Source organism: Ipomoea nil, unplaced genomic scaffold (assembly GCF_001879475.1).
Source record: "Ipomoea nil cultivar Tokyo-kokei standard unplaced genomic scaffold, Asagao_1.1 scaffold2805, whole genome shotgun sequence".
NCBI lineage: Eukaryota > Viridiplantae > Streptophyta > Magnoliopsida > Solanales > Convolvulaceae > Ipomoea > Ipomoea nil.
In genome coordinates this window covers 2,684,762-2,711,193 of record NW_017619233.1, presented here as the reverse complement: position 1 = coordinate 2,711,193, position 26,432 = coordinate 2,684,762, and the positions used below count along the sequence as shown (strand labels likewise).

General features: G+C 35.2%; 2 protein-coding genes across 3 annotated transcripts; both read left to right on the top strand.

Annotated features, from left to right (window-relative positions):
• The first annotated feature begins 1,225 nt into the window (after positions 1–1,225).
• Positions 1,226–26,400, top strand: LOC109158002 (germin-like protein subfamily 1 member 13). Of its 2 annotated transcripts, none has more exons than XM_019305818.1 (2): positions 1,226–1,372; positions 25,723–26,400. In XM_019305818.1, the coding sequence occupies exons 1-2, from the start codon at positions 1,249–1,251 to the stop codon at positions 26,289–26,291; spliced, it is 693 nt and encodes a 230-aa protein (XP_019161363.1). In that variant the 5' UTR covers positions 1,226–1,248; the 3' UTR covers positions 26,292–26,400. The 2 variants fall into 2 exon arrangements, with proteins under 2 accessions (XP_019161363.1, XP_019161364.1); XM_019305819.1 differs by lacking the exon at positions 25,723–26,400 and adding an exon at positions 1,639–2,337.
• On the top strand, positions 17,662–18,976 carry LOC109158001 (germin-like protein subfamily 1 member 20). The gene is made up of 2 exons (XM_019305817.1): positions 17,662–17,804; positions 18,314–18,976. The coding sequence occupies exons 1-2, from the start codon at positions 17,678–17,680 to the stop codon at positions 18,880–18,882; spliced, it is 696 nt and encodes a 231-aa protein (XP_019161362.1). The 5' UTR covers positions 17,662–17,677; the 3' UTR covers positions 18,883–18,976.
• Positions 26,401–26,432: the final 32 nt, after the last annotated feature.

The following is a 26,432-nucleotide window of genomic DNA, read 5'->3' as shown; positions in this document are numbered from 1 at the left end:
AGGACCTAACATTATTGACTCTTATTAGATTTGTAGATGTAGATGTAGATGTAGATTTGTAGATAGATGTATATTATATTATATTATTATTATTTTTCTGTCAAGTTTTGTTAGTATATAATGACCGTGGGGCACAATAATAATATAACAATAATTAAATATTCTTGTATTTTATTCCGTGTGGCACAATAATAATATAATCATAATTAAATATTCTTCTGAGATTTTTATTACCATCATTAATTATTCCATAGTTTACCATAATTAAATAATTTGACCTATACAATGAGTTTGGACGGGAAAATGCTGGAAGGAGAATTTTACTTTTAATAGAGAAATATTATTAAAAAAAAGTTACAACTTTGAGTGAATTTTTTCCCTTTATTTCTTAACTTATTATTTGATACGATCAAAACATACACAATTTTTCTATTAAAAAAAAGACATTGTAGTATAGTATTGTACGTTTAATTTTCTTTATGTATATTAATAATAACATCACTCTCTTTCGAACTAAATACCCTTACCTACTAAACTAATAAATTTTGATTAAATTAATTCGCACCGACGACTATTGTATTTTCCTTCGGTAGGTACTAGGTAATAGGAAAATCTATCTTACAAAAAACCTTTGAAAGGGAAGTCTCTCCACCCAAATTTGCGTTAAAAAAAAAAAAAGAAAAAAAAAGGAGAGAGAATAGTAAGGGGATGTTTGGTTCATAGAAAATGTTTTTCAAAGAAAAATATTTTTTTTTAAAGTAAGGAAAATGTTGTTTTCTGGTGTTTGGTTCATGGAATTCATTTTTTATTGAAAAATGAATTCCTCAAATTTGAGGAAAACAAAATCTTGGGTTGGACCAAAGATTTTGTTTTTCATGAAAGATGGGAAGAAAAAGTGGTATGGATTGTTTATTTTACCCTTGTTTTCTTTTTTAATTATATTACTCTTATTAATTTGTAGGGGCATATATGTCTTTATACTCGTTATTCCTTACAATTCCAAATCTAACCAAACAATATAATTAGTATTCCCAGTAATTCTTTTTCCACCAACCAATGAAATTCATCTTCCTAGTAATTGTTTTTCCATAGAATTTCAATTCCACTTCCCTTAAAATATTTTTCGCGAACCAAACGAGCCCTAAAACTATATGGGGAAGTTCTTGTTGAATTGGACTATAAATAGGTACCTTTTTCATTTCGAATCCAACACACCCATCTTGTTAAGGAAACATAACCGCAAAAACAATGGCGAGTCTCCCCATCATGAAATCCTTACTTCTTTTAGGTTTAGTAGCTTCGTTTGCTGGTGCATATGAACCTAGCCCTATGCAAGATTTTTGTGTTGCAGTTCCTGATGCCCAAACTGCCGGTATACTATACATTCACATTATATTTTTATTCTTATATATACCTTCATAGTTCATACAATTAATTTGTTGGATTGTTAACTCAATATATAGAGCTTATTTTAGAGTTTATAGCTTATTTTAAATAATAAGTAAACAATAAATTCTGTTTAGTAAAACATGAAGAGCTTACTTACCAGCTTTTCAGTTAGGTGTGTGCCAAATAGAGCCTATAATATAATTGTGCATGCATTATAAATATAATTATATTGGTTGTTGATAAATGCAGTGTTTGTGAATGGGAAGGTTTGCAAGAACCCAAAGCTTGTTACCGCAGATGATTTCTACAAAGCTGCTAGGCTTAACACCCCTGCTGGAGGCACAAAACTTACGTCGGGAATAATATCAAACTTAATAGACGTGGACCGATTCCCAGGGCTGAACACCATGGGGTTAGCATTTGGGCGAATAGATTTCGAGCTCAATGGCCTAATCCCACTCCACTACCACCCTCGAGGCAGCGAGGTAGTGTTTGTTCTGGAAGGCACTCTCTACGTTGGATTTGTCACTTCAAACGCACAAAACATTGGGAAAAATACGCTTTTCGCCAAAATTCTTAACCCGGGCGACGCCATCATTTTCCCTGTGGGACTTATTCACTTCCTCTATAACGTTGGCCGCACCAATGCTACTGCCTTTGCCGCATTCAATAGCCAAAAACCAGGATTTGTGTACCTTGCAAATGCCGTGTTTGGACCTGACCCACCAATTTCAGACGATGTGCTCGCCAAAACATTCCACCTGGAGAAGAAGATCGTGCAGTATCTTCAAGCACAGAACTGGACTCTTGCCTAATTATATATATATATATATATATATGTATATATATGCCTGTGTAGTAGTACGTGTGTATGTTTACGACTTCATTACCTCCCTGGTTTGGCATAAAATATTCTAAATAATAAATAAATTATCGATTTGGTTATTATTATGCTTTTAAAATTTGTATTTTAAGCAAATTGTGTTTTGTAATGTCAAGTATGGTATACATACTCTTTAACTTATTATGCGTTGAAAATTTGTATGTTAATCTCAATTTTAAAAACAAATTAGTTATTATATTGTAAAAAAATAAAATTTAACTATTCAATATAATCTTGTATTCAATCCATACAAATCATCAAGTTTTATATACCCAAAAAACTTAGTCAAAAACTCTAATCAAAACTCTAAGTGCAATGCATTTTCACATTTTTACAAGTGCAATATTTTAATGCTAAATATGCAAAATGTTAATACTAAACGTGCAAACCTGAAAAAGTATGAGAATTGCAGATTTTAGTGTTCAAGTATGCATAGTAAAGTTGCTGATTTAATTATGAAAATGTCACTGCGTTTTTTATATTTTAATAATTTGGTTTAATCTGTCCAATCTTCCAGTTGTAATTAAGGGTGAGATTGGTTCTTATTTCTATCTTAAGGACTTGTTCTTATTTTGATACAATACCTATATATGTGTTTGTGTGTGTGTACGTGTACACACGTACACACACACAAACCCATGAGAACTATTCCTCGAGAGAGAACTAGGAACCAACCAATAAGAATTGTTCATCAAGAAAGATCTAACTAATCTGAAACAATTTGAAACTATAGAGTGCAACTAAGCAAAGCTACATAGTGTATTTGATGAAAAATGCATAGACATTTTTGTAAATAACTCTCAAACTTTAAAGTAATTAAAACGAGTAACACTATGAAATACAACTATCAACATTATAAAGTACAACTACGTTAAATTACAGTGTGCATTTGTTCATTGCACATTTATATATGATGGGTGCATTTTATAGTGTTGCTTGTTGCACTCTATAGAGAGAAATTGTGTGGGTAGGGGAGGGGAAGGGGGTGTAGGTTGAGATAAAGGGTAAAATTTGGAGGTTAAGGTACAAATGTTGGGAGTATAGAAAGGTTGAAGCAGAGTCCAAAAGAGGTGTAAAGCTAGTAGAGTACAAGGTGGAGCCTCAGGGATTGGAGCAAGGTTCATGGTCACTCACCCATTTAAATATGGTGTAGGGATGAATAAATCGATAAATTAAATTTATATATAAAAATATAAATAATAATGGGATTCAAAATTTTAAAAAATAATTTCAATGGAAAAAGAACCAAAACAAGGAAAATTAAAGTCATGTGTAACACATATATTTTTTTTTTTTTAAAATTAATTCGCTATCTCTCGAGGATGCTAGGAGTATTGTAGCGTCAGTCTCCGAGAATAAAATGGATTATAGTAATATAATTGAGCACCCAAACTATATTACTATCGACGAACTAGAACACAAGGAGAACACTTTGATTTTTTCTAGAACTGTTGCAGAATTTTTAAGAAGATTTTCGAGAAAGAGAGGGGAAAAAACAAAGAGTTTTGAGGTTGTTCGAAAATTAACATAAAAAATTTGCTCAATACCAAGGTATTTATAGGAGATGATGAAATAAATCGCAATGAACAATAGTGATAAGGACGATTTTCACACATTCATCAAGTATCAAATTAAATTACAGTACAATGTTAAGATATCGTTCCACTAGAAATGACTCTAGCTTGTAATGTTAGGAATTGATGTAAAGTGGAGTTAAGCACAAGCTAAAACTACCCTTTTAGAAGCTAGACCTATCGTTAATGAGTTGGTTTGATATGATGTAACTGATAACAAATAAGAAGAGTAAAACAAAGAATTGGAACTTGGTTGATTCAAGCTAAGATGCCAAATATTATACTAAGGATTAGGGAATTAAACAAGGCATAGGGTAAGTGAGATGCACAAAAGTGTCCAAATACCACTCTTGTAGCTATTTGGACTTGCAACCCAACCTTAAACTCCACTCTTGTGACAATTCAATCCAAGGTTGCTCAAACAAGAACACAAGGCATAAATTCTCCTTAACACCCAAAATACTCTCGTTGAGCATTAAGTGTGTGAATGTGTGGCTAGTATACAAGCTCTACTCTTGTAGCAACAAACACACTCTAAATAAAGCATATAATTGGGATCCAACAATTATACACAATTTCACAACAAACCCAATTCACACCACAAACCCCAGATCACCCAAATAATCCCCTTTATGCATACAACTCACATAGACATCAATAGCAAGAAATCAAACAAAATTCTAGTCCCAAAACACTTAGCTACTCATAATATAACAATAGATACACAATATTAAAAGAGTAATTGAAAGTATAGATGAAAAGTAAAGAGAAGAGATAATAAGAAAACTTCTCTATTAAAGTTTTAAAATAAGATTTGCAATGTTCTTGAGCTTGGAAATGGAAAGGAACAAGAGATCTACACTAATCTAAGCTATTCTAAAGTTAACTCTAGTTAGAGAAATGAAAGGGAAATGAAAGATATTTTTTTTGGGGTGGAAAAAATCCCCTTTTAAATGGGCAAAGTGCTGTCAAAAAGTGCAAAGGCTGGCCACGGGTGTGGCTACACCCATGGCAAGAAATGAAGGCTCACTGCCCAGTGGCCACGAGTCTGGCCAGGCCCTTGGCCACAGCCGTGTCCACCAGGCAGAGATCCTGTGCAATGTGTTCATCTTCTAGGCAATTTTTCACCCTCGAAACATTTGAATTAGTCTTTGTGGTCTTCACCAAAGTTGTAGCCTTTCAAGTTAGCTTTTCAATGATATAAAAATCACTTGATTTGGACATTAGATATGACCAAAATATATACTGAGCAGTGGACGATTTGTGTGGGAATTTCAACTTCTTACTCTTTTGCTTCACTTTTGCCTTTGTTTGTCCAAATGACCAAGATCACTAAACACACCATAATTTGGCTCTCTAAGAGGTGTTGCCTTCATCTTCATAGCTTCTCATTGGCTCTCATTGACTCTACATGCACTCGAAATGCCCCAAAAATCATTCAATTCATCTAAATCATCAAGAATTACACATAAACACACAAATGAATCAAATGAGGGACACTTTGAGCAACATTATAACAAATAACAAAGAAAATAAGCTGAAATGCAAGGTATAATTACCAATATTTAGACTCTTATCAAATGACATTAACATTTGAATTAAATCGGATTCGTAATCTTCATAATAGATAACTTAATTTGGAAAATTAGAACACAACTAGCCGTTACAAAAATTAATTCTTAAATTAAAAATTAAAAATAGAATTAATTCCTTATGATCAGAATTAACGCGTTTCAAAACGGTACACCTGAAATGTTACTCACCGACAAGTGAATTTTCATTTTTTACCATAATGTCACCGAGAAGTGAATTTTCACGATTGAGCTTTGATTTGAATTTTGAAACCCCCTACCACCTACGGCCAAGAAAGAGCTTTCATGCTATACAATTAAAGGTCATTCTAAAATGGAATTATATATATATATATATATATATATATATATATATATATATATTAGTGCAAACCCACTTTCCATTTTTATGTGGGACACATGCTACTTCCATGCCTTTCAACTTTCATTTTCCAACTCAAATGACTCTACTTTGAAAATCAATTTTTCTTTCACCCATTATCCATTTTGACTGTACAATATATCAGTTTTTTTGTCTCACTTTTAAAATTCGAATCCGCCTGACCCGATCCAAATCAAAAGTGGTCTCCACACATATTTATAACACAAATTAACCATTTAAAATTAAAATTAACAAAAAATGTTTAAAATATGTTCAAAATTAAAATCCTTAGTGTCCGTTTATTAACGAAAACTGTTCTCTGTTTTATGTTTTCTAATTTTTCAGTTTACATTCTCTGTTTTCTTTTTAGCAAACTTGTTTACTAACACTCATTTTTTCAAATTTAGGTTTTTAGTTTAACATTATAAAATTAACAAAAAGTTTAATTTCGAGTAATTTTTTGACCTTATATTTAAAATATTTTTAGATATGTTTGTTTAGATTTTGACTAAACTTTTGAATGACTGTGGGGATTGGGTGGAAGGGGAAGCAAGAGGGTTATTCTGGATTATTTTGATGGCATTTTTGTACCGGTAGCCCCGATGGGGTTGAGTTCTTTGCTAATATTACTCCTCGTGTAATCCAAGCAAATAATGAGGCCCTTATGCGCCCCTTTGAATTGGAGGAGGTTAAGTCAGCTTTATTTTCTATGTTCCCCGACAAATCCCCTGCGCCAGATGGTATGAACCACTACAAGAAAAATGCACATAGACAACGGTTATTAACCGTTGTCATAGGGGTATACTTTCTGTTGTTGAAGCCGGTGTTGTTGTAGGTCATGCGCATAGACAACGGTTTTTTAACCGTTGTCTTTTCTACCAACGACAACGGTTTTTTAATCGTTGTCTATTAAGTGTTGTTGAAGCCGGTGTTGTTGTAGGTCCCGCGCATAGACAACGGTTATTAACCGTTGTCTTTTCTACCAACGACAACGGTTTTTTAACCGTTGTCTATTAAGTGTTGTTGAAACCGGTGTTGTTAAAAGTCACGCAATAGACAACGGTTATTAGCCGTTGTCTTTTCTACCAACGACAACGGTTTTTTAACCGTTGTCTATTTAGTGTTGTTGAAACCGGTGTTGTTAAAAGTCACGCAATAGACAACGGTTATTAACCGTTGTGTTTTCTACCAACGACAACGGTTTTTTAACCGTTGTCTATTAAGTGTTGTTGAAACCGGTGTTGTTAAAAGTCATGCAATAGACAACGGTTATTAACCGTTGTCTTTTCTACCAACGACAACGGTTTTTTAACTGTTGTCTATTAAGTGTTGTTGAAATCGGTGTTGTTAAAAGTCACGCAATAGACAACGGTTTTTAACCGTTGTCTTTTCTACCAACGACAACGGTTTTTTAACCGTTGTCTATTAAGCGTTGTTGAAACTAGTGTTGTTAAAAGTCACGTACATAGACAACGGTTTTTAACTGTTGTCTTTTCTTGAAAAGACAACAGTTAAAAACCGTTGTCTATTGGGTGTTGTTGAAACACCCATAAACTATTGTCTTTTGTAGAAAAGTCAACGGTTTCTAACTATAGTCTATTGTAAAATATACAATGGGTTTTAACCATTTTTCACCTGCTTAAATTATAATTGTATAAAAAAACAATTTATCCATTCACCATATGTTGCAAAGTGTAGTTACATAATTGTGCACAAGCTAATAAGGTTCAAAATAACAAGTCAAAAGACAACACATGACCAATTCTAATTATCATCCAAGTCATAATACTACTATAACAATTCCCCGAACCAATTCAAGTCCAGATGATCACAACGTTCGAATGACCAAATCATACCTACTCTATATGCCTTGATAGAATATCGGCCCATTCAGATTGCACCAGATCAATAACCTCTTTGTCATAATCAACTTGTTGAAACTACATGTAAAAAGTAAGAAAATAAATTAGTATAGATATAAATAATTTGTAATGAAATGAAACTACCCTCTTACTCTCACCACATTCATACTCAAGCTGTTCATAACAAGATAATGAGTTCCCTAAAGAGAATCATAACAAGTGTAGCCAACAAGTAAAGAAACACACTTGAAAAAGCAATACAAATTCACTCCCCCAAAAAAATGTTAACAGATCAGATACACATGATTCAGGTTCTTGTCTTAGCCTTCAAGTCTTTGGGAGATTACTAGACACCCAAATTTGATAAACAATTCAGATAAAATCTCATGAGAATATGATGCATGAAACTTAAACACAAACGACAAAGAAATCCCTTATTAATTACAAAACATCAAGCACTAAAATGCCCAAAATTTCGAGCTTTCACACGCATTCTACACCCAAATAATAATTACTTACAATTTCACTAGCTAGCCGGGCATATCCTTTACGAGCAAGCCGATGTGGATAAAGGTTTTTCTTTCTTCTTGGCTTTTGTAGCTCGCTCTATGTTTCAATTTTATTTTTTTTGATACATTTGAGTTCTGTGAAGGAAGCAATTTTTCCAGTCAGTACACTTTGCCCACAAGAGCTTTTCAACTCTTATCTCCTTTAATCGGTCTCACACAATGAAAACATTTAAATGGTAGATAAATTTTAAATGACTTTCACAATTTTACATAATGTTTAACAAACCTTTATAAATTTTAATCTGACATTTAGAGACTTATCCTCTTTTGTTTTAATGTTCAACTATTACAAATATCATTATCGCACAACCATTTTACCATTTTATTTATAAAAATTCTAATCAAATTCTTTTTAAAACTTTTAAAATGGTTAAAAGTTTATAAAAATCCGGATTGAATTCACCCCTCTTTGATTGAGTACTATGAGTAGGACTATGAATCCCAACAAGGGACAAACAACAAAATAATCCAAATTTGTTGGGTTAACCCAGGTTTCTACCATCATTTTTGGGATGTGGTAGGTGGGGATGTTTCCTCTTTTGTCATTGGTTGTCTAGAATCACGCTGCTTTCCACCAGGGTTGATTGATACATATGTTGTTTTAATCCCAAAGAAGAAGACCCCTGAGTTTGTAACTAATCTTAGGCCGATAACTTTATGCAATGTGGTTTATAAGATTATGGCCAAGATGATTGCTAATAGAATGAAGCCCCTCTTGGAAACTATTTGTGACAACTCAAAAATAATTTTTCTAAATTCTATTTTATAAAATTCCAAAATAGCTATTTTCACTCTTTAAAAAATTTTATTTCAAAAACGGTGTTTGAATTAAATATTTTAAATTGAGTTTTTAAAGAAATTCAACACCGAGAATATTCTATTTTGAAAATCCTAAATTTTGGGTACATTTATGTACCAAGTTTTGACCCAAAAAGTCAATATGAGTGAAATCGGAAAGGAGCCTGTAAATCAAGTGTTTTAACTAGAAACTATTTCTAAAAAATTCTCTTTTTGACCCCAAGTTATCCAAAATCATTTTTGAGACTTTGGTCCATGATGCAAGGTGAGCCATGAACTTTCGACCAAGCCTTGTTTGATCTTTGCTAGAAACAAGCCAATTTACACTTTTACCCCCAACCAATCATTTGCTTCTTACCTAGGGTTTTGCACCCTATATATTCACCACTATTTCCCTTGAGAATCCTGATCCCTCTCCTTTGCCTCTTCAAGCACTGAGTCTGCTAAGAGAATACAGTAAGCATTCTAACTCCCATCTTCTCCATCCATTTGTTTCCTTAAGGTTTCCATCTCTTTCCTTGCCTTCAATCTTTGAGGTTCCTTCGTTATGTGTTGTTTGTATGGTTTGTTTGAGGAGTTTAGGAAGTGAAGGTGGTGGAAGTTGAGTAGAGAGGAAGAAGGATCCAGACAAGAAGAAGAAGAAGCTAAGGTATAAACCATGGACTCCCAAACTATATTTTGGACTCTGTTAAATGCTAGAATGTGGTTTAGATGTGTAGAAATGTTAGATACATGTTGTTGTTGAGCTATGATTGATTTATTGAGGTTTGGAAGTGTTAGATTGCATCTCGTTTTGTGTACAGGTGAAGAAGAAGGTGTCTGGTGCACACAGATAGTGCACCAGATCATCAAACGGAGCCAACCAACGGACCTTGGCATGGTCCGTTGGCCAGCCCCGTTGAGTGACGGACCAAGGCAGCGGATCTAGGCATGATCTGTTGGCTTGCACCGTAGCTTGGCGGAGCCAAGTGGCGGGGCTTCACAAGCCCCGTCACCAAGCTTCGCTAGGCCAAAGATAGTTCAGGCAGGGCCCTCTGTGGCTCAGCTATGCGTTGTTCAAACTGGGACTCGTGGGCCCTTGAGTCTTAGACACTCGGGCTCGTTACGTCGCACTAGTAGAAGGTAGTTTCGTTGGATTTGGAGTTAGAAAGCATGTTTTACAGATAGAATTGTGAGAATTGCGTTCTCTGTTGTTGTTGTTTGTGAAGTATATCAGCAAATGAATTGAAGCATCTGAGTATTACTATTTGATATGAGAAGCATGTCTAAATACTTGTTAGTATTTATTGAGAATATTTGCTAAGTATTTGAGAATTTGGCATGAAACAGTGCATGATTTTCCTTGTTACAGTGAATGAAATGGAAAGTATGTTTTACAGTAAAGAGCATGTTAGTAGATTTCATTGTTTAAAGTGCATTATTGGCTCTAAGTAAGCCTAAGATCTATTTCAAAATCCTATATCTATTTTGGAAAATCACTATCTAGTTGCATTGAGAAGATTGCATGATACTTGATTTCCAAAATGTGAGAAAGATAAATTGTTGAGAAAATTATGTGCATAAGCTTGCATAAAATAGAGATATTGCATGAGAAAGAAGTTGCATGAGATATATCTACATACTATCTATTGTGAGAAAATAGAGTTTTTGAAGGCCCGTTAGGACTATGTCCTTTCAGAAGAAAAGAGAAAGAAAGAAACTTTGATAAAGGAAAGAAACGGTCATTGCGAACCGACATATTATATGAAGTAACGAGGTCGATATTCCCGAGTTACTAGGTTGGATACTACCCACCGGGCTTGGAATCCTGGTTAGGGAGTGTGCACATTGACAAGTATGATACCTGATTCCACAGGGTTTGGGATAAGAACTAAGAGAGTGGTTCTGTTGGTGAGATGAGTATTAGGCCGGCTAGATACCGAGCCCGGATAGGTTTTTTCACATTTGGTGAAGTTCCTACCTCGCCCACGAGTAAAGAAAGAAACAAAGAAAGTGAGTCAATAAACTCAAGAGAAAGAAGAGAAAAGCGAGTTAATGTGACTCAACAGAAACCTCCACAGAAAAAGTATTTCTTTTTACATGAGAGCGAGAGTATATATATATATATATATATATATATATATATATATATATATATGAAAAAGTTCAAATGCGGCGGGGTCTTCCTATGCGGCGGTGCGACGGAATTTCAGAATACACCAACAGTTAAAGAATAACTTGGGAAAAAGAAAACAGAGGTTAATTAAACAATAATTAAGATAGAATAATTAACAAATGAGCCCACTATTATTATTAAATAACTAAGCTTATTATTAACTTACTTATCCTATTATTTATTTAATAAGTCCCCTAATCCCAACATAACAAAATATACTAAAAATAATGAAATATAAAATATAAATAATAAAATTAACCTATAAAATTTTATTTAAATTAAGGTATAAAATATGCTCATCATGCAGTCATCGTTTGTGGTGGCTGTGGTGGTGACACTTGTTTGGTTGGTTTTAAGTAATTAATCTTACTTTTTATGTTGTTTAGTTTATCTTATGAAGTTAAGTACTTGGGATTTAGATTTAAGAAAAATAGGGTGTTACACTATTATTTCAGACTCACAGAGCGCTTTTATTCCTGATAGACTTATCACATATAACATTTTAGTTGCTGCAGAGGTGGGACATTATCTGAACAGGAAGCAATGTGGGGCAGTTGGTTAGAGTGCCCTTCAGCTATATATGGCTAAGGCCTATGACCGTATGGAATGGTTTTTTTTTACGCAACATGCTTGTGGCCCTGGGTTTTGATGCTAGGTGGGTGGAACTGGTTATGCATTGTGTGACTACAGTTTCTTATAGTTTTTTGGTGAACAGCTCACGTAGCAGACCGGTGGTTCCCACTAGGGGACTGAGACAGGGATACCCCTTATCCCCTTATCTTTTTATCATCTGTGCAGAATGACTCTCTCTATTATTGCAGCAAGCACATAACTGTGGTTATATTCATGGTTGCAGAGTGGCTAGAGGTGCCCCATATCTCACATTTATTTTTTGCTGATGACAGTCTGTTATTTTTCAAAGCTAATTTCCAGGAAGCTACAATGGTCAAGCGTTGTTTATCAGTGTATGAGAGCCTGTCTGGCCAAGGGGTCAATTATCACAAATCTAGTATTTGTTTCAGCGAGAATACCAGGGAGGATGATAGGGAGGAGGTGGCGCAAGTGTTGGGGGTGGCGCATGCCTCTAATTTTGGTAAGTATTTAGGCCTCCCTTCCTTTCTAGGGAGGAATAAGAAGGCTGCTTTTGCTTATATTGAAGATAAGATAAGACAAAGGATTAACTCCTGGAATAAGAAGCTCTTATCATAGGCTGGTAAGGAAATCTTGTTGAAAAGTGTAGCACAATCTATGCCTACTTTTTCGATGAGCGTTTTCTTACTCCCTATTTCTGTTTGCACCTCTATTGAGCGTACTATGAACCGTTTTTGGTGGGGCTCTGGAAATGATTGTGCTATACATTGGAAGGTCTGAGATAGGTTATGTGTGCCAAAAAACGTTTGGGGGTTTGGGCTTCAAGAAACTACGAGCTTTTAACCTTGCAATGTTGGGGAAACAGGTTTGGCGCTTTCTTACTAAGCCAGAATCTCTAGTGGCGCATGTTTATAAAGCCAGGTACTATCCCAAGGGTTCATTTTTTGATGCATGTTTAGGGAATAATCTCAGTTTTTGTTGGCACAGTATTACGGAAACTCAGGGCTTAATTTGCAGTGGTGTTAGGCGTAGGATTGGGAACGGGGGTACTACGTTGATATGAGGCCATCCCTGGATTCAGGATGAACAAGAATCGTTGGTTCAGACGGAGAGGCCACCACAGTTGGCTGGCTCTCGTGTGGTAGGCCTAATAGACCAGGATGATGTTGATCGAATTTTGAAAATCCCCATTTCACCAGAGTACGAGGATTCTTGGTATTGGCATGGGGATCCCAAAGGCTGTTATTCTGTGAAGAGTGGCTATAGGACCATTGTTGGAAATTTTGCTGGCAATATCGGCTCCTTTGATAAGTGGAATAAGTTGTGGTGCCTAAAAATCACCCCTAAATGGAAAACCTTCCTATGGAGAGCTTTGAGTATATTCTCCCTACCACCAAGAATTTACTTTTAAAGAGGATGGAAGTTGATCCTTTGTGTGCCATGTGTAGCATCAATCAAGAAGACACTATGCATTTATTGGTTTTGTGTGACTTTGCTTGCTCCCTATGACGCGAATCCAACCTTCCAATCCCCAACATCCTCACAAATGTTTTTCACACTTGGTTTGAAGAGGTTTTGAATATTCTAGACTCTAATCAAATGATTTCCACAGCTGCAATCTTGTACAACATTTGGAGAGCTCGGAATGGGGCGGTGTGGGAGCATTTTCTGCCAACGCCGAGGAGGTTGGTTGCTTCGTCCGCCGCCGCCGTCCATGCTTGGTGCAGCGGCCAGCCTGATGCCAGCCGATAGCCTTCCACAGCTTAGACCGCGCCACCACCTGCTGCTGCCCCGGTGCGGAACCGCTGGTTCGACGCCGGGTTTCAGCCCACGACGCAAAGTGCCACGGTCGGCGCTGTGCTACTCGACGACGATGGAGGATTCGTTGCGGCCTTCAGCAGCCGGCTGCCGAACTGCTTCTCTCCACTAATGGCCGAGGCGCTTGCGTGCAAGGAAGCCTTGTCCTGGCTGAGGGGACGAGGGGAACAGAGGGTGGAGGTCCACACAGATTGCTTGACTCTCCAACACTACTTGTGCTTGGCTACAGGACCTATCCATTCTTACATTGGCTACGCTATTGATGGTTGCAGTTCTTATAGTGCTTCTTTTGCCTAATGCTCATCATTTAAATTTATTCCTAGGTCAGCTAATTTAATAGCTCATATACTTGCTTCTTCAGCTTTTGCTTAGACTATTGCCATGTACTGGGATGTTATCCCTCCTGACTCTATTGTTGGTTATCTTTAATATATGCCGATCTTCGGTTGCTTTAAAAAATATGTAAGATTTTTACATTTGATATCCGAATCAAATTTGTATATGTATATAAATATATAGTTTTTACTTTGAATTCTAATATATGTGAAATTTAATTAGCTGCAATATCCGATATTCGGACCAAACTTGTATTGCGATATAACATAACTAAAAATATTCGAACCAATAATCTATTGAGTTAAATCAAAATCTAAAACTTGGTATAAGTTCAGTTTTTAATTTTGATATGTCAATAATGTGTAATTTAAGCGTAAGCAAATAAGCTATGTTTAAATAAGTAATACAAGTAGAAAAAATAGAAGATGGTGATAAGTAAAAGAAGACGACAATGAATGTAATCATAGTAATGAATAAATATGTAAGTATATAATAGTTAGAATGGCCAAGCCCCTTGTGCTCAGGTGGCATGTAGTGAACTCTTCCATATGGGAAGTCATAAGATTGAATTGCAATGGAGGCATTGTTGACTCTGTGTTTCAACAGGGTTTTTTTTTTTTTTTTTTTTTTTTTTTTTTTTTTTTTTTAAGTTTTCAATTTTTCTAGAAAATTAGAAAACTGTTTTCGATTTTCAAAATAAAAAATTATACTAATAAACATGTTTTCTATTTTTTATTATCCAATTGGAAAAGCGGGAGAAATTCTCTAGCTAAGTTAAACGGGCCCTCAAGTGTTTTTTTTTTTTTTTTTTTTTGGGTAAAATTTGTCTAAGTTAATTATAAGGGGCAAAATACGTGGTTATAGTATAGGTTAATATCAAAGAACACAAGTTGATTACAGCAAGGGTTACTCAACAAAAAATAAGTTGGAAGATGTCGCATTCATTATTTATGTTAGTAGACAGCAAGGTAAGGCCTTCCACAAGGAAGGCACCAAACGCCATTTTGTCGGAGGATTTGGCTTCTCCAAGGCGCCAAAAACTTCTGCTATTTTGGTGTTGGTCTACAGTGCAGCGTCATGCGTCATATTTAAAACGGCAAAATGGTGTAAAAGCCTAAATGTAAAGTTTGCTCTTTGTCTTTTTTTCTTAATTCTTTTTGTATCCTTATTTTATTTTTATGAATTTATATATTTTGTTAAATACATAAACATAAAATTTGAATAATTAAAAATAAATTATATTATTTAAAAGATTTCATCAACGTGATTAAAACAAGACTAATATTATATATAGATTAATTAAAAATTAAAGTAACATAAAATATAATTTTCATAAAATTAAACTGAATACATCCAAATTAATTAAACAAAACATAATTGTAATGCATTGATTGAGCATTTGTGGAAACGATATCATAATTTTGAAAATTAAATGTAATAGTTGTTATATGTTATATTATTGTGGAATAAAAATATTATTTGCATTACACTTAAATTAAATTTTATATTAAAAAAATTAAAGTTTTAATTTATGAGAAAACAAATTATTTTAGTGTAGAAATAGAATTTTATGTAATGGATTGGAGATGAATAAAATTTGGTGTAAGAATATGCTGAGAATATTTCTTTTGGTGTAAAATTTGGTGCAGAATTTGGGGTAATGGGTTGGAGATGGCCTAAGGGTTGAGCGATAAGAATCTAAGTATTGATAATTTCATCTTGCATTTAAGCTTATTTTCCTTGTTATTTGTTATGATTTTGCTCAAAGTGTCCCTCATTTGATTCATTTGTGTGTTTATGTGTAATTCTTGATGATTTAGATGAATTGAATGATTTTTGGAGCATTTCGGATGCATGTAGAGTCACTGGGAGCCAATGAGAAGCTATGAAGATGGAGGAAACACCTCTTAGAGAGCCAAATTATGATGTGTTTAGTGGTCTTGGACATTTGGACAAACAAAGGCAAAAGTGGAGCATAAGAGCAAGAAGTTGAAATTCCCGCACAAATCGTTTACTGCTCAGTATTTTGGCCATATCTCTGCGTAGAAATTTCCAATCAAGTGATTTTTATATCATTGGAAAGATAACTTGAAGGGTTAAAACTTTGATGAAGACTACAAATGTTAATTCAAAAGTTTTGGGGGTGAAAAATAGCCTAGAAGTCGAAGCAGGTGCATAGATTTTCGTTCGTGGCAACCAGGCAGTGTACACTGCCTGGTGGCCACGGGTGTGGCCACGCCCGTGGCCATTGGGAAGTATGCCTTTTATTTCTGGCCACGGGTGTGGCCACGCCCATGGCCATACCCGTGGCCAGCCTCTGCAGTCTGCAGCATTCGACAACGCGATTTTACTTCTTTAAAATGGGATTTTTCCACCCAAAAACATATCTTTCATTTTCCCTTTCATTCCTTAGTTAGGTTTAGCTCTAGAATAGCCTAGATTAGTGTAGATTACTTGTTCCTTTCCATTTCCAAGCTCAAGAACATTGCAAATCTTGGATTTCAAAGCTTCAATAGAGAAGTTTTTCTTATTATCTCTTCTCTTTACTTTTAATCTATGCTTTCAATTACTCTTTTACTATTATGTATCTATTGTTATATTATGAGTAGCTAAGTGTTTTGGGGCTAGAATTTGGTTTGATTTCTTGCTATTGATGCCTACTTGAGTTGTACTGCATAAAGGGGATTATTTGAGTGTTCTAGGGTTAGTTGTGTGAATTGGGTTTGTTATGAAATTGTCTATAATTGTTGGATCCCAATTATATGCTTTATTTGGAGTGTGTTGGTTGCTACGAGAGTAGAGCTTGTACACTAGCTACACATTCACACACTTAATGCCCAATACGAGAGTATTTCAGGTGTTAAGGAAAATTTATGCTTTGTGCTCTTGCTTGGGCAACCTTGGATTGAATTGCCACGAGAGTGGAGTTTAAGGATAGGTTGCAAGTCCAAATAGCTACGAGAGTGATATTTGGACACTTTTGTGCTTCTCACTTAACCCATGCCTTGTTTAATTTCCTAATCTTAGTGTAATATTTGGCATCTTAGCTTAAGTCAACCAAATCTCAGTCCTTTGTTTTACTTGTCTTATTTGTTATTAGCTTAATCTTATTAAACCATTTCCTTATCGATAGGCCTAGCTTCTAAAATTGTAGTTTTAGCTTGTGCTTAACTCCACTTTAATTTGCATCAATCCTAACATTACAAGAGTCATCTCCAGTGAAAAATATCTTAACACTGTACTATAATTTGATACTTGATGGCTGCGTGGAAAACGTCCTCATCATTGAGTCGCAGCAAGACTTTCCAGCATCAAAACATCTATGATTTATTGCAGCAAAGATTTCATACATCAAGGCTCTTAATATAGTATAACTTTAGCTGCAGCACAAGTTTAATTTTCACTAAGCATATGTCTTCTAGGCAGCAAGACATTTTCAAGCACCAAAAGTTTGGTTGAATCACGAAATTGGAAGCAGTAGAGATTTTAAGGGCATCATTACTTTACCAAGCAGTAAGCTAAGGCTAGTTCAACAGCAAGATTATATTGTTTTCTAGCAGTAGCCAAATCTCACAATAAACCTTTGAAAGGGAAGTCTCCCCACCCAAATTTGCGTTAAAAAAAATAAATAAAAGAAAATAGTAAAACTATACAGGGAAGTTCTTGTTGAATTGGACTATATAAATAGGTAGCTTTCTCATTTTGAATCCAACACACCCTCTTGTTAAAGAAACATAATCGCAATAACAATGGCGAGTAGTCTCCCCATCATGAAATCCATACTTGTTTTGGGTTTAGTAGCTTCGTTTGGTCGTGCATATGAACCTAGCCCTATGCAAGATTTTTGTGTTGCAGTTCCAGATGCCCAAGCTGCCGGTATACTTATACATTCACATTTTTATTATTATATATATATACCTTCATATATATAGTTCATACAATTAATTTCTTGGATGGTTATCTAAATATAGGCTCTGTTTCATAGAGCTTATTTTAGAGTTTATAGCTTATTTTAAGTAATAAATAAGCAAGTTCTGTTTGGTAAAACATTAAGACTCCATAGCTTATTTTTAAACGTTACCCAAGTAGAATTGCAAAATAAACTACCGGGTTTTTAACTTTTTTTTTTAATCTTTATTAATTTACAAACATAATAACACCATCTACCATTCATTAATCAAAAACTTAATATCTTAAATTCTTAGTTTATCCTTCTACCTCTTTTTACACTTATAAGCTATTTCAACAATTAATTTTACCAAACACTTTAATTATAATTAGTTAGCTTATTAGTTACTAGCTTTTCACTGGGCATGCCAAACAGAGCTATAATATAATTGTTCATGCATTATAAATATAATTATGTTGGTTGTTGATACATGCAGTGTTTGTGAATGGGATGGTTTGCAAGAACCCAAAATTTGTTACGGCAGATGATTTCTACATAGCTGCTGGGCTTAACACCCCTGCTGGAGGCACAAAATTTACTTCTGTGGGGCTAATAGCAAACGTTATAGATGTGGACCGGTTCCCAGGGCTGAACACCATGGGGTTATCATTTGGGCGAGTAGATTTTGAGCCCAATGGCCTAGTCTCACTCCACTACCACCCTCGAGGCAGCGAGGTCGTGTTTGTTCTGAAAGGCACTTTCTACGCTGGATTTGTCACTTCAAACGCACAAAACAGTGGAAAAAATATACTTTTCGCTAAAATTCTTAACCCGGGCGACGCCATCATTTTCCCTGTGGGACTTGTTCACTTCCTCTATAACGTTGGCCGCACCAATGCTACTGCCTTTGCCTCTTTCAATAGCCAAAAACCAGGAATTGTGAACCTTGCAAATGCCGTGTTTGGAGCCGCCCCGCCAATTTCAGACGATGTGCTCGCCAAAACATTCCACCTGGAGAAGAAGGTGGTGGAGTTTCTTCAAGCACAGAACTGGTCTTTTACCTAATAATTATATATGCCTGTGTAGTAGTACGTGTGTATGTTTACCACTTCACTACCTCTCCCTGGTTTGGCATAAAATATTCTAAATAATAAATAAATGATCGATTCAAACTTTTAGTTTAAATGAAACTAACGTATCTTTTATTTTCAGTTTAATTCTATGTGCTTAAATTCGTGTTTGAAATGTTAAGTATGGTATACATACTCTTTTACTTATTATGCTTTGAAAATTTGTAGCAACGGATGTCGCTATATAGCAACGGATTATTGAATCCGTTGCAATATAGCGACGGATTATTTAGTCCGTTGCTAAACTTAGCGACGTAATCAATAATCCGTCGCTAAACTATATCAATTAAAATTATTAAAAAGGAAAAAATGTACTTTTGGTCCCTCAATTAGAAGCCAATATGCAATGTTGTCCTTAGTTTTCAATTTGGACACATTTGGTCCCTCAATTATTCGACCTTTAGTCGTTTTGGTCCTTCCGTGAGTTTGTAATCCTAACACCGTTTAAAGCATGGGTATACTTGTAATTTCACAACGCATTTAATCGAACAAGTGTATTTCCACCATTCCTCCGCCCAGTCTCGCATTTCTGCCACCACTCCTCAACCCTAACCTTCGAATAGAAGATGCCATTGACAGCTTTCTACCTCTTTGAATAGAATACGCTATTGAAGATAATGTCTTCAAGCACTGCGGGTTCAACACAATGGATGGCAGAAGTGCGATGTTGGTGCGGCGAATTGGCTCCGGTAAAGATGTCATGGAGTACTGCGAATCTAGGGAAGAGATATAGAGCTTGTCCACATTATGGAGTAAGTATACAAAACCATTTTACTTAAATACCAACACTTACAAACACAGAGTTCATTTGATTTTGTTTGTTACACACATTTTAGGGTAATAGCAGCTGTAGGTATTTTGAATGGATTGACTCCGATGTCTCTGAGCGTGTTTCCAGAATTATTAGAGGGCTATTGAAAAGATTGGATAAGAAGGAGAGTGAAATCCAAAGGCTACAAACCATAAGTGAAAAAAAAATGGTGTGATTAAGAAGATGAAGTTGGAGTCTATGTTTCACTTTTTCTATGGGTTTGCATTTGGAATTGCAATTGCCCTTATTTGTATGAGACTTGGGATGAAAACTGGTGAACCAAGTCCAAAGCTTTTCCAGCTCAATTAGGATTTAGAAATTAGTGGTAGTATCAATTATGTAAGCATTGTTTTGAGTTGAATACTAAGTATATTTATGTATGGAAGTATATTTTTGTATGGAAGCTAAACTTTGTTTACTTGAATGGCATGCTGCCAAGTGATGGAAGTTAAACTTTGTTTACTTGAATGGCATGCTGCCAAGTTGGATACTATATGCTACATTGCTATTGACTAAAAACTTCAAACCAAACTGTTAAAATGCACAAAAATGCTAAAATGCACAAAAACTTCAAACCATCGCACTTCTGACATCCATTGTGTTGAACCCATAGTGCTTGAAGACATTATCTTCAATAGCGTCTTCTATTTGAAGAAGTAGAAAGCTGTCAATGGCATCTTCTATTCGAAGGTTAGGGTTGAGGAGTGGTGGCAGAAATGCGAGACTGGGCAGAGGAAGCGTGGAAATACACTTGTCCGATTAAATGCGTTGTGAAATTACAAGTATACCCATGCTTTAAACGGAATTAGAATTACAAACTCACGGAAGGACCAAAACGACTAAAGGTTGAATAATTGAGGGACCAAATGTGTCCAAATTGGAAACTAATGACAACATTGCATATTGGCTACTAATTGAGGGACCAAAAGTGCGTTTTTCCCTATTAAAAATTGTGGAGTCTGTTCATGAAAAAGCCGTCGCTATATTTTTGCGCTAAAATTTGCTGATAAAATTACCTACGTATTTAACGACCGAAAAATTCCGTCGCAATATCCTCGCTAATCCGTTGCTAAACGTCTATTTAACACCAAAATTTAAAATCTGTCGCTATTTCATCGCTATTCTGTCACTACTTTAGCAACAGAATAAATCCATTGCTAAATCCGTCACTATATAGGCATTTTTTTTTTTTTTTTTGTAGTGAGAGAGCGATTATCTAACCCTGAGGTTTGGCGTACTCTTCATGTCAGCGTAGAGTAGTCCTTGTAAGCTATCCAGAGTATTATCGAGGGTGACCGTTCCCCAATTAGTGGTTTGACCCATATTTGCAAGCCATACGGTGCATTTATTACCATCTCGACTTATGTGGGAGACCCGAAGATTATTGGATCTGTGAGCTAAGTCCAAACAGTCTTTGATAAGAGAATCCACTGGACTATTTATGGCGTTGTCCTTATTCATGATTGCGACCACCGCCGCCGAGTTCATCTCAACCCAAAGATTACCTATCCCTTCTCTCAGGCAAAGCCGTAGGCCCTCCCTTAGGCCCCACAGCTCTGTTGAGAAACTATCCGTCAAGCCAACTTTCGTCACGAAACCCTTAACACAATTCCCAACTTCATCTCTAATAATCCCCCCAGCACTGGCCATTTTGCTTGCGGATTTCATGGTGCCATTACGAGCTTTCCAGATTCCCTAGAGGACGTAGGCGAACAAGGAAACCCACGAAAAGCCAATAGCCATCATCCTGTTGCTGCTGCAGTTTAAGAAAATCCAGTCTTCCATTGGTGTGAACCTATGCTCACTGGTACCTTTCTCCGACGACGCCAGTCTCCAGACTTCAGTGGCAAAGGGGCAGTCGCGGAAGATATGAGACGTGGATTCCACCTCGCCATCCGACCGAGGGCAGGAGTTTTGTCAGTCAGCATTTTTCTCCTTCTTTCATTGTTTGTCAACAGCTTGTTGTTGCACAGGAGCCAGAGGAAAGTCTTCACCTTTTCAGCGCATGTGATCTTCCAAAGCCAACTCCAGTCTGTTCCGCTCCCGTCATTACCTGCAATAACTGAGAAGGCTGAAGAGACAGAGAACGTACTTGAGGGGCTGTCCGGCCAGTAAAGGGTGTTTGGCGTTTCAACTTCGATCGGAATGGGTATGGCCCGGATCACGTTCACGACATTCTCCGGTAGAAGATTATGCAGGGAGTTGAAATCACATGCGCAGTTGGAGTCAATAAAATTGTTGACTTTTATGTTGGAGTAATCGTCCGGAATATCGATGTCCATCTCAAGCCCAAGAGGTTTATCGGTCACCCACCAGTCCGACCAAAAATACAGGGGCTCCCCATTGCCTACTCTCCACTTCGCCCCAATCTCCACGACGGATCGACCCTTAACAATGCTCCGCCATCCCCAAGATGTTTGGTTGGGAATGAGAGATGTGAAAAAGTTGTCTTTGCGAATGTATTTGTATCTTAGAGCTTGGACCCAAAGATTTTCCGGGTTATTTAAGATTTGGATAAAAAAGTAAGTATCCACTCTATTGATCTTATTAAATTAAATTAAATTAGTAGCTAGCTACAACAAAAAATAATACATATGCATTTCTTCTCCCAAAAGGTTGAATCCCCAACCAAACATGGTGACTCACCAGACATGGTCAAATGTTGGTGCACACAAAAGAATTTGCCCACTTTGGCATAATCCCCACACTATCGTTATAAAAGTTCGAACTTTGGTATTTTCTCCCAAATACTGCTTATTGAACCCTTGAGCAAAGCCCGTGCGGGCAATATATATGCATTTCTTTAATTTAGAATTAGATGGCTACAATAATGCCTTTATTCATTATCAAAAAATTAAAAAAGATTTATAATTTCATTAGTTATATACTCCGTATTATCTTTATTTTCTGCAATGCAAAGATGTTCTTACATTCAAAAATTCATTAATTAATTATATTCACTACATTGTCCATTGTCTTCTTTTTACATTATCTTAGCTTGTAATTAAATATCAAATTAAAGTTATAAATATGTTATATATTTATTTACCAAGTATTTTATTAATACCATGGAAAAAAAAGTTTGAAGTCAATCATCATATTAACTACTTGGATAGGATTTGTTGACAACGAGCCGAGGGTATTCAAATAATCCAAGAAATTGAAGCGAGAAACTACCCCGTAATATCTTTGGATTACATCACAGTTGTACAGTTCACTAAGATGATTTCTTCATTAAGATGATTTGAAATGTATTAATTTTTACTACCTTAGCTTATCTAATTTTATTCTTTAAATAAACTAGAAATTTCTCTATCTATAAGAACTCATTATTCAACAATAATGGCTAAACTAAAAGTACCTCGATCAGCACACCTTAAGGATATATAGTTGGAATTTTAGAATGTCAGCTTTTGTCAGAATTTTAGATATGTATATGCTATATATTGTACATCCTATATCACATTCAATTTAACCGAACTACTTAATAAGGCAAGTTAACTTGCACCACATAATTAAGGTGTATATTACAAGAAAAAATCTTAGTATCTTACATATGTATGTGCACAAAACTTATGTCACAAATGCTATGAAGTGGTTTCGATCGGTTCTCTAGTCCTAAGCTTGTCACAAGCCAATTGCATGGAAAATGTTAAGGGTACTATTAAAAGTATTATTCTTACTAGTAATTCACCCGCGCAATGCACGGAAAACAATTATGTTATTATAAATATAAAAAAAAACTAAAATATTTTAAATTGTTTAATATAATAATATTTTTGAGCTTCCATTGATCAAGTATTTATTATTTTTATAGTTAATATAATCTCTAATTATGTGCATATTCAAATAAACTTATAGAGAGAATTTACATAATTACATTGAATTATTCTTAATTGTATTTCATCTATATTATAATTTTAATATTAACTAAGATAATTACATTTGGAAAGCAAATTTCAAATTTTGTATGAGTAAATTTAAACCCTAATTGAACACATTTTTTATATGATTATATAATATATAGCTATTTTATTTTTCAAAAGTACATTTTTTATATGATTATATAATATATAGCTATTTTATTTTTCAAATGTTGTGCTTTTTATTTTTTTTATTTTTTTTTTTATAATAAAGGATGTTGTGGCATTAATTGTAATATTAATTACTTCCCAAACCATATAGCTTTATTATAGTTAAGATTACATTTTTTTATATTTGAATAAATTGGAGGAATAAAAAGGAAAAGAAAAAAAATTTATATTTTTTTTTGAATTACACGATAGGTGTAACATTGATATTGAATAAAAAATAAAGTTAAAAAAAGAATAAAGATGTGCTTGGTTCTTGGATTTACTCATCAGGAATGAGAATCTATCAAAATCATAGTTAGTGTTAGTTGATAATTTTTTAAAGCACAACTATGGGATTTGATTACCACTTCAATTAAAATCTTCATTCCTTAATTAAAAAGCGGGTATCATTCCATCTTACTGATAATATGATCGATTTTAAAGTTTGGATTAGTGCTTTTAGATTTAACTTTTGTTTTGATTTTTTTTGTTCATATTGGTGTAAAGAATAAAGTCAAATGTAGGAGCTAATGTTTGGGCTAAGGTTTTGGAGGAGCAATTGCTTGGGCAAAGATTTGGGTAAAGGAAATTGCTTGGGCAAAGGTTTCTCCTGCAGGGAATTGCTTGGGCATATGTTTGCCTAAAGGGAATTGTTTGGGCAAAGGTTTCTTCTAAAGAGAATTGCGTGGGCAAAGATTTCTCTTAAAGAGAATTGTCCGGGCAAAGGTTTGCTTAAAAGAAATTGCTTGGGCAAAGGTTTCTCCTAAAGGGAATGGCTTGGGCAAATGTTTGCCTAAATGTAATTACTTGAGCAAAGGTTTCTCTTAAAAGGGAATTGCTTGGGCAAAGATTTGCCTAAAGGGAATTACTTGGGCTAAGGTTTCTCCTAAAGGGAATTGCTTGGGCAAAGCTAAGGTTTCTCTTAAAGAGAACTGTCCGGGCAAAGGTTTGCCTAAAGGGAATTGCTTGGGCAAAGGTTTCTCCTAAAGAGATCAAATTGCTTGGGCAAAGGTTTGCCTAAAGGGAATTGCTTGGGCAAATGTTTCTCCTAAAGGGAATTGCTTGGGAAAAGGTTTCTCCTAAAGAGAATTTTCCGGGCAAAGGTTTGAGTAAAGAGAATTACTTGCAGGAGAAAATTTGCATTTAATATAATGTTGCATTAAGTACTAAATGTTATAAACATTTTTTTTTTTTAAAAGAAAGATAGAAGTAAAAATACTTATAAGGTATAGATATATCTAAATATCTAATATAATAATATATAAATAGGCACCTTCCCCGATTTGAATACGACATATCTTCTAAAAAAAACTTAATAAATTAAAGCATTTACAGAAATAGGCACAACTAACAATGGTGAGTCTCGAAATGGCATCCATAGTTGTCCTTATGGGTTTACTAGCTTCGTTTGGTAGCGCATATGACAACAACCCCTTGCAAGATTTTTGTGTTGCAGTTGCCGATCCCCTAGCTGCAGGTACACTACATCTACATTTGATTTCATAATGCCATCATATATATAATTTCTCTCTTTTGTCAAAATTTACATATGGTACAAACAACTATCTTAAATTCGAGCCGTCTCAAGCGCGACTCTTCTTTCTTCTTAGATTCTCCCAAATACTATTTACTGAACTAGTGAACTTAAGCTCATGCGGGCGTGACTCTTATAAGATTATGAACTGTATGAGTTTAATTAACACAAACAACAAGCTATAAATAGCATACAAGGGAGAGAAGCTAGCAGGGGTTAGTAGGAAGTTGTAACTACCAGTTTAATACTGCTATATTAAAGGAGAATAATTAAACTAAACAGAGACAAAATATATCAGCCACAAGTATCCTTAATAACTCTTTCTTTCTTGGTTAACTAAATTGTGCATGCATGCAGTGTTTGTGAATGGGAAGGTTTGCAAGAACCCAAAACTTGTTATGGCAGATGATTTCTACATGGCTGCTGGGTTTAACACCCCTGCTGGAGGTATAAATCTTAGTTCTGTGGGACTGATAACAAAGCTTCTAGATGTAAACCAATTCCCAGGGCTGAACACCATGGGGTTGTCAATCGGTCGTATAGATTTTGCACCCAATGGCCTAATCCCACTCCACACCCACCCTCGAGGCAGTGAGGTTGTGTTTGTTCTGGAAGGCACTGTTTACGTTGGCTTTATCACTTCAAATCCACTCAATGGTGAAAAGAATAAGCTTTTCGCCAAAATTCTTAATCCTGGCGACTCCTTCATTTTTCCTATGGGACTCGTTCACTTCCTCTACAATGTTGGCCGCACCAATGCTTTATTGTTTGCCGCTTTCAATAGCCAAAACCCAGGATTTGTCTCCCTCGCTAATTCTGCCTTTGGATCTGCCCCGCCAATTTCAGAGGATGTTCTCACCAAAGCATTCCGCCTCGACAAAACAGTCATTAACTATCTTCAATCACAGGACTGGCCTCTTATCTAATAATCTGCTTCTGTTCTATTATTACTTAATATAATGTTTGAGTTGTATGCGGTTTAACATAAAATAATATACTATTAAATAATATAATGAATGTAATATATATTATGTTTTTGTATCAATTTAAACTTTTAGTTGGTATCT

Excerpts from the sequence above, each read along its gene's own strand:
- LOC109158001 (XM_019305817.1), top strand. The coding sequence starts at position 17,678 with ATGGCGAGTAGTCTCCCCATCATGAAATCCATACTTGTTTTGGGTTTA. Across the intron at positions 17,805-18,313 it reads TCCAGATGCCCAAGCTGCCG|TGTTTGTGAATGGGATGGTT; the intron begins GTATACTTATAC and ends TGATACATGCAG.
- LOC109158002 (XM_019305818.1), top strand. The coding sequence starts at position 1,249 with ATGGCGAGTCTCCCCATCATGAAATCCTTACTTCTTTTAGGTTTAGTA. Across the intron at positions 1,373-25,722 it reads TCCTGATGCCCAAACTGCCG|TGTTTGTGAATGGGAAGGTT; the intron begins GTATACTATACA and ends GCATGCATGCAG.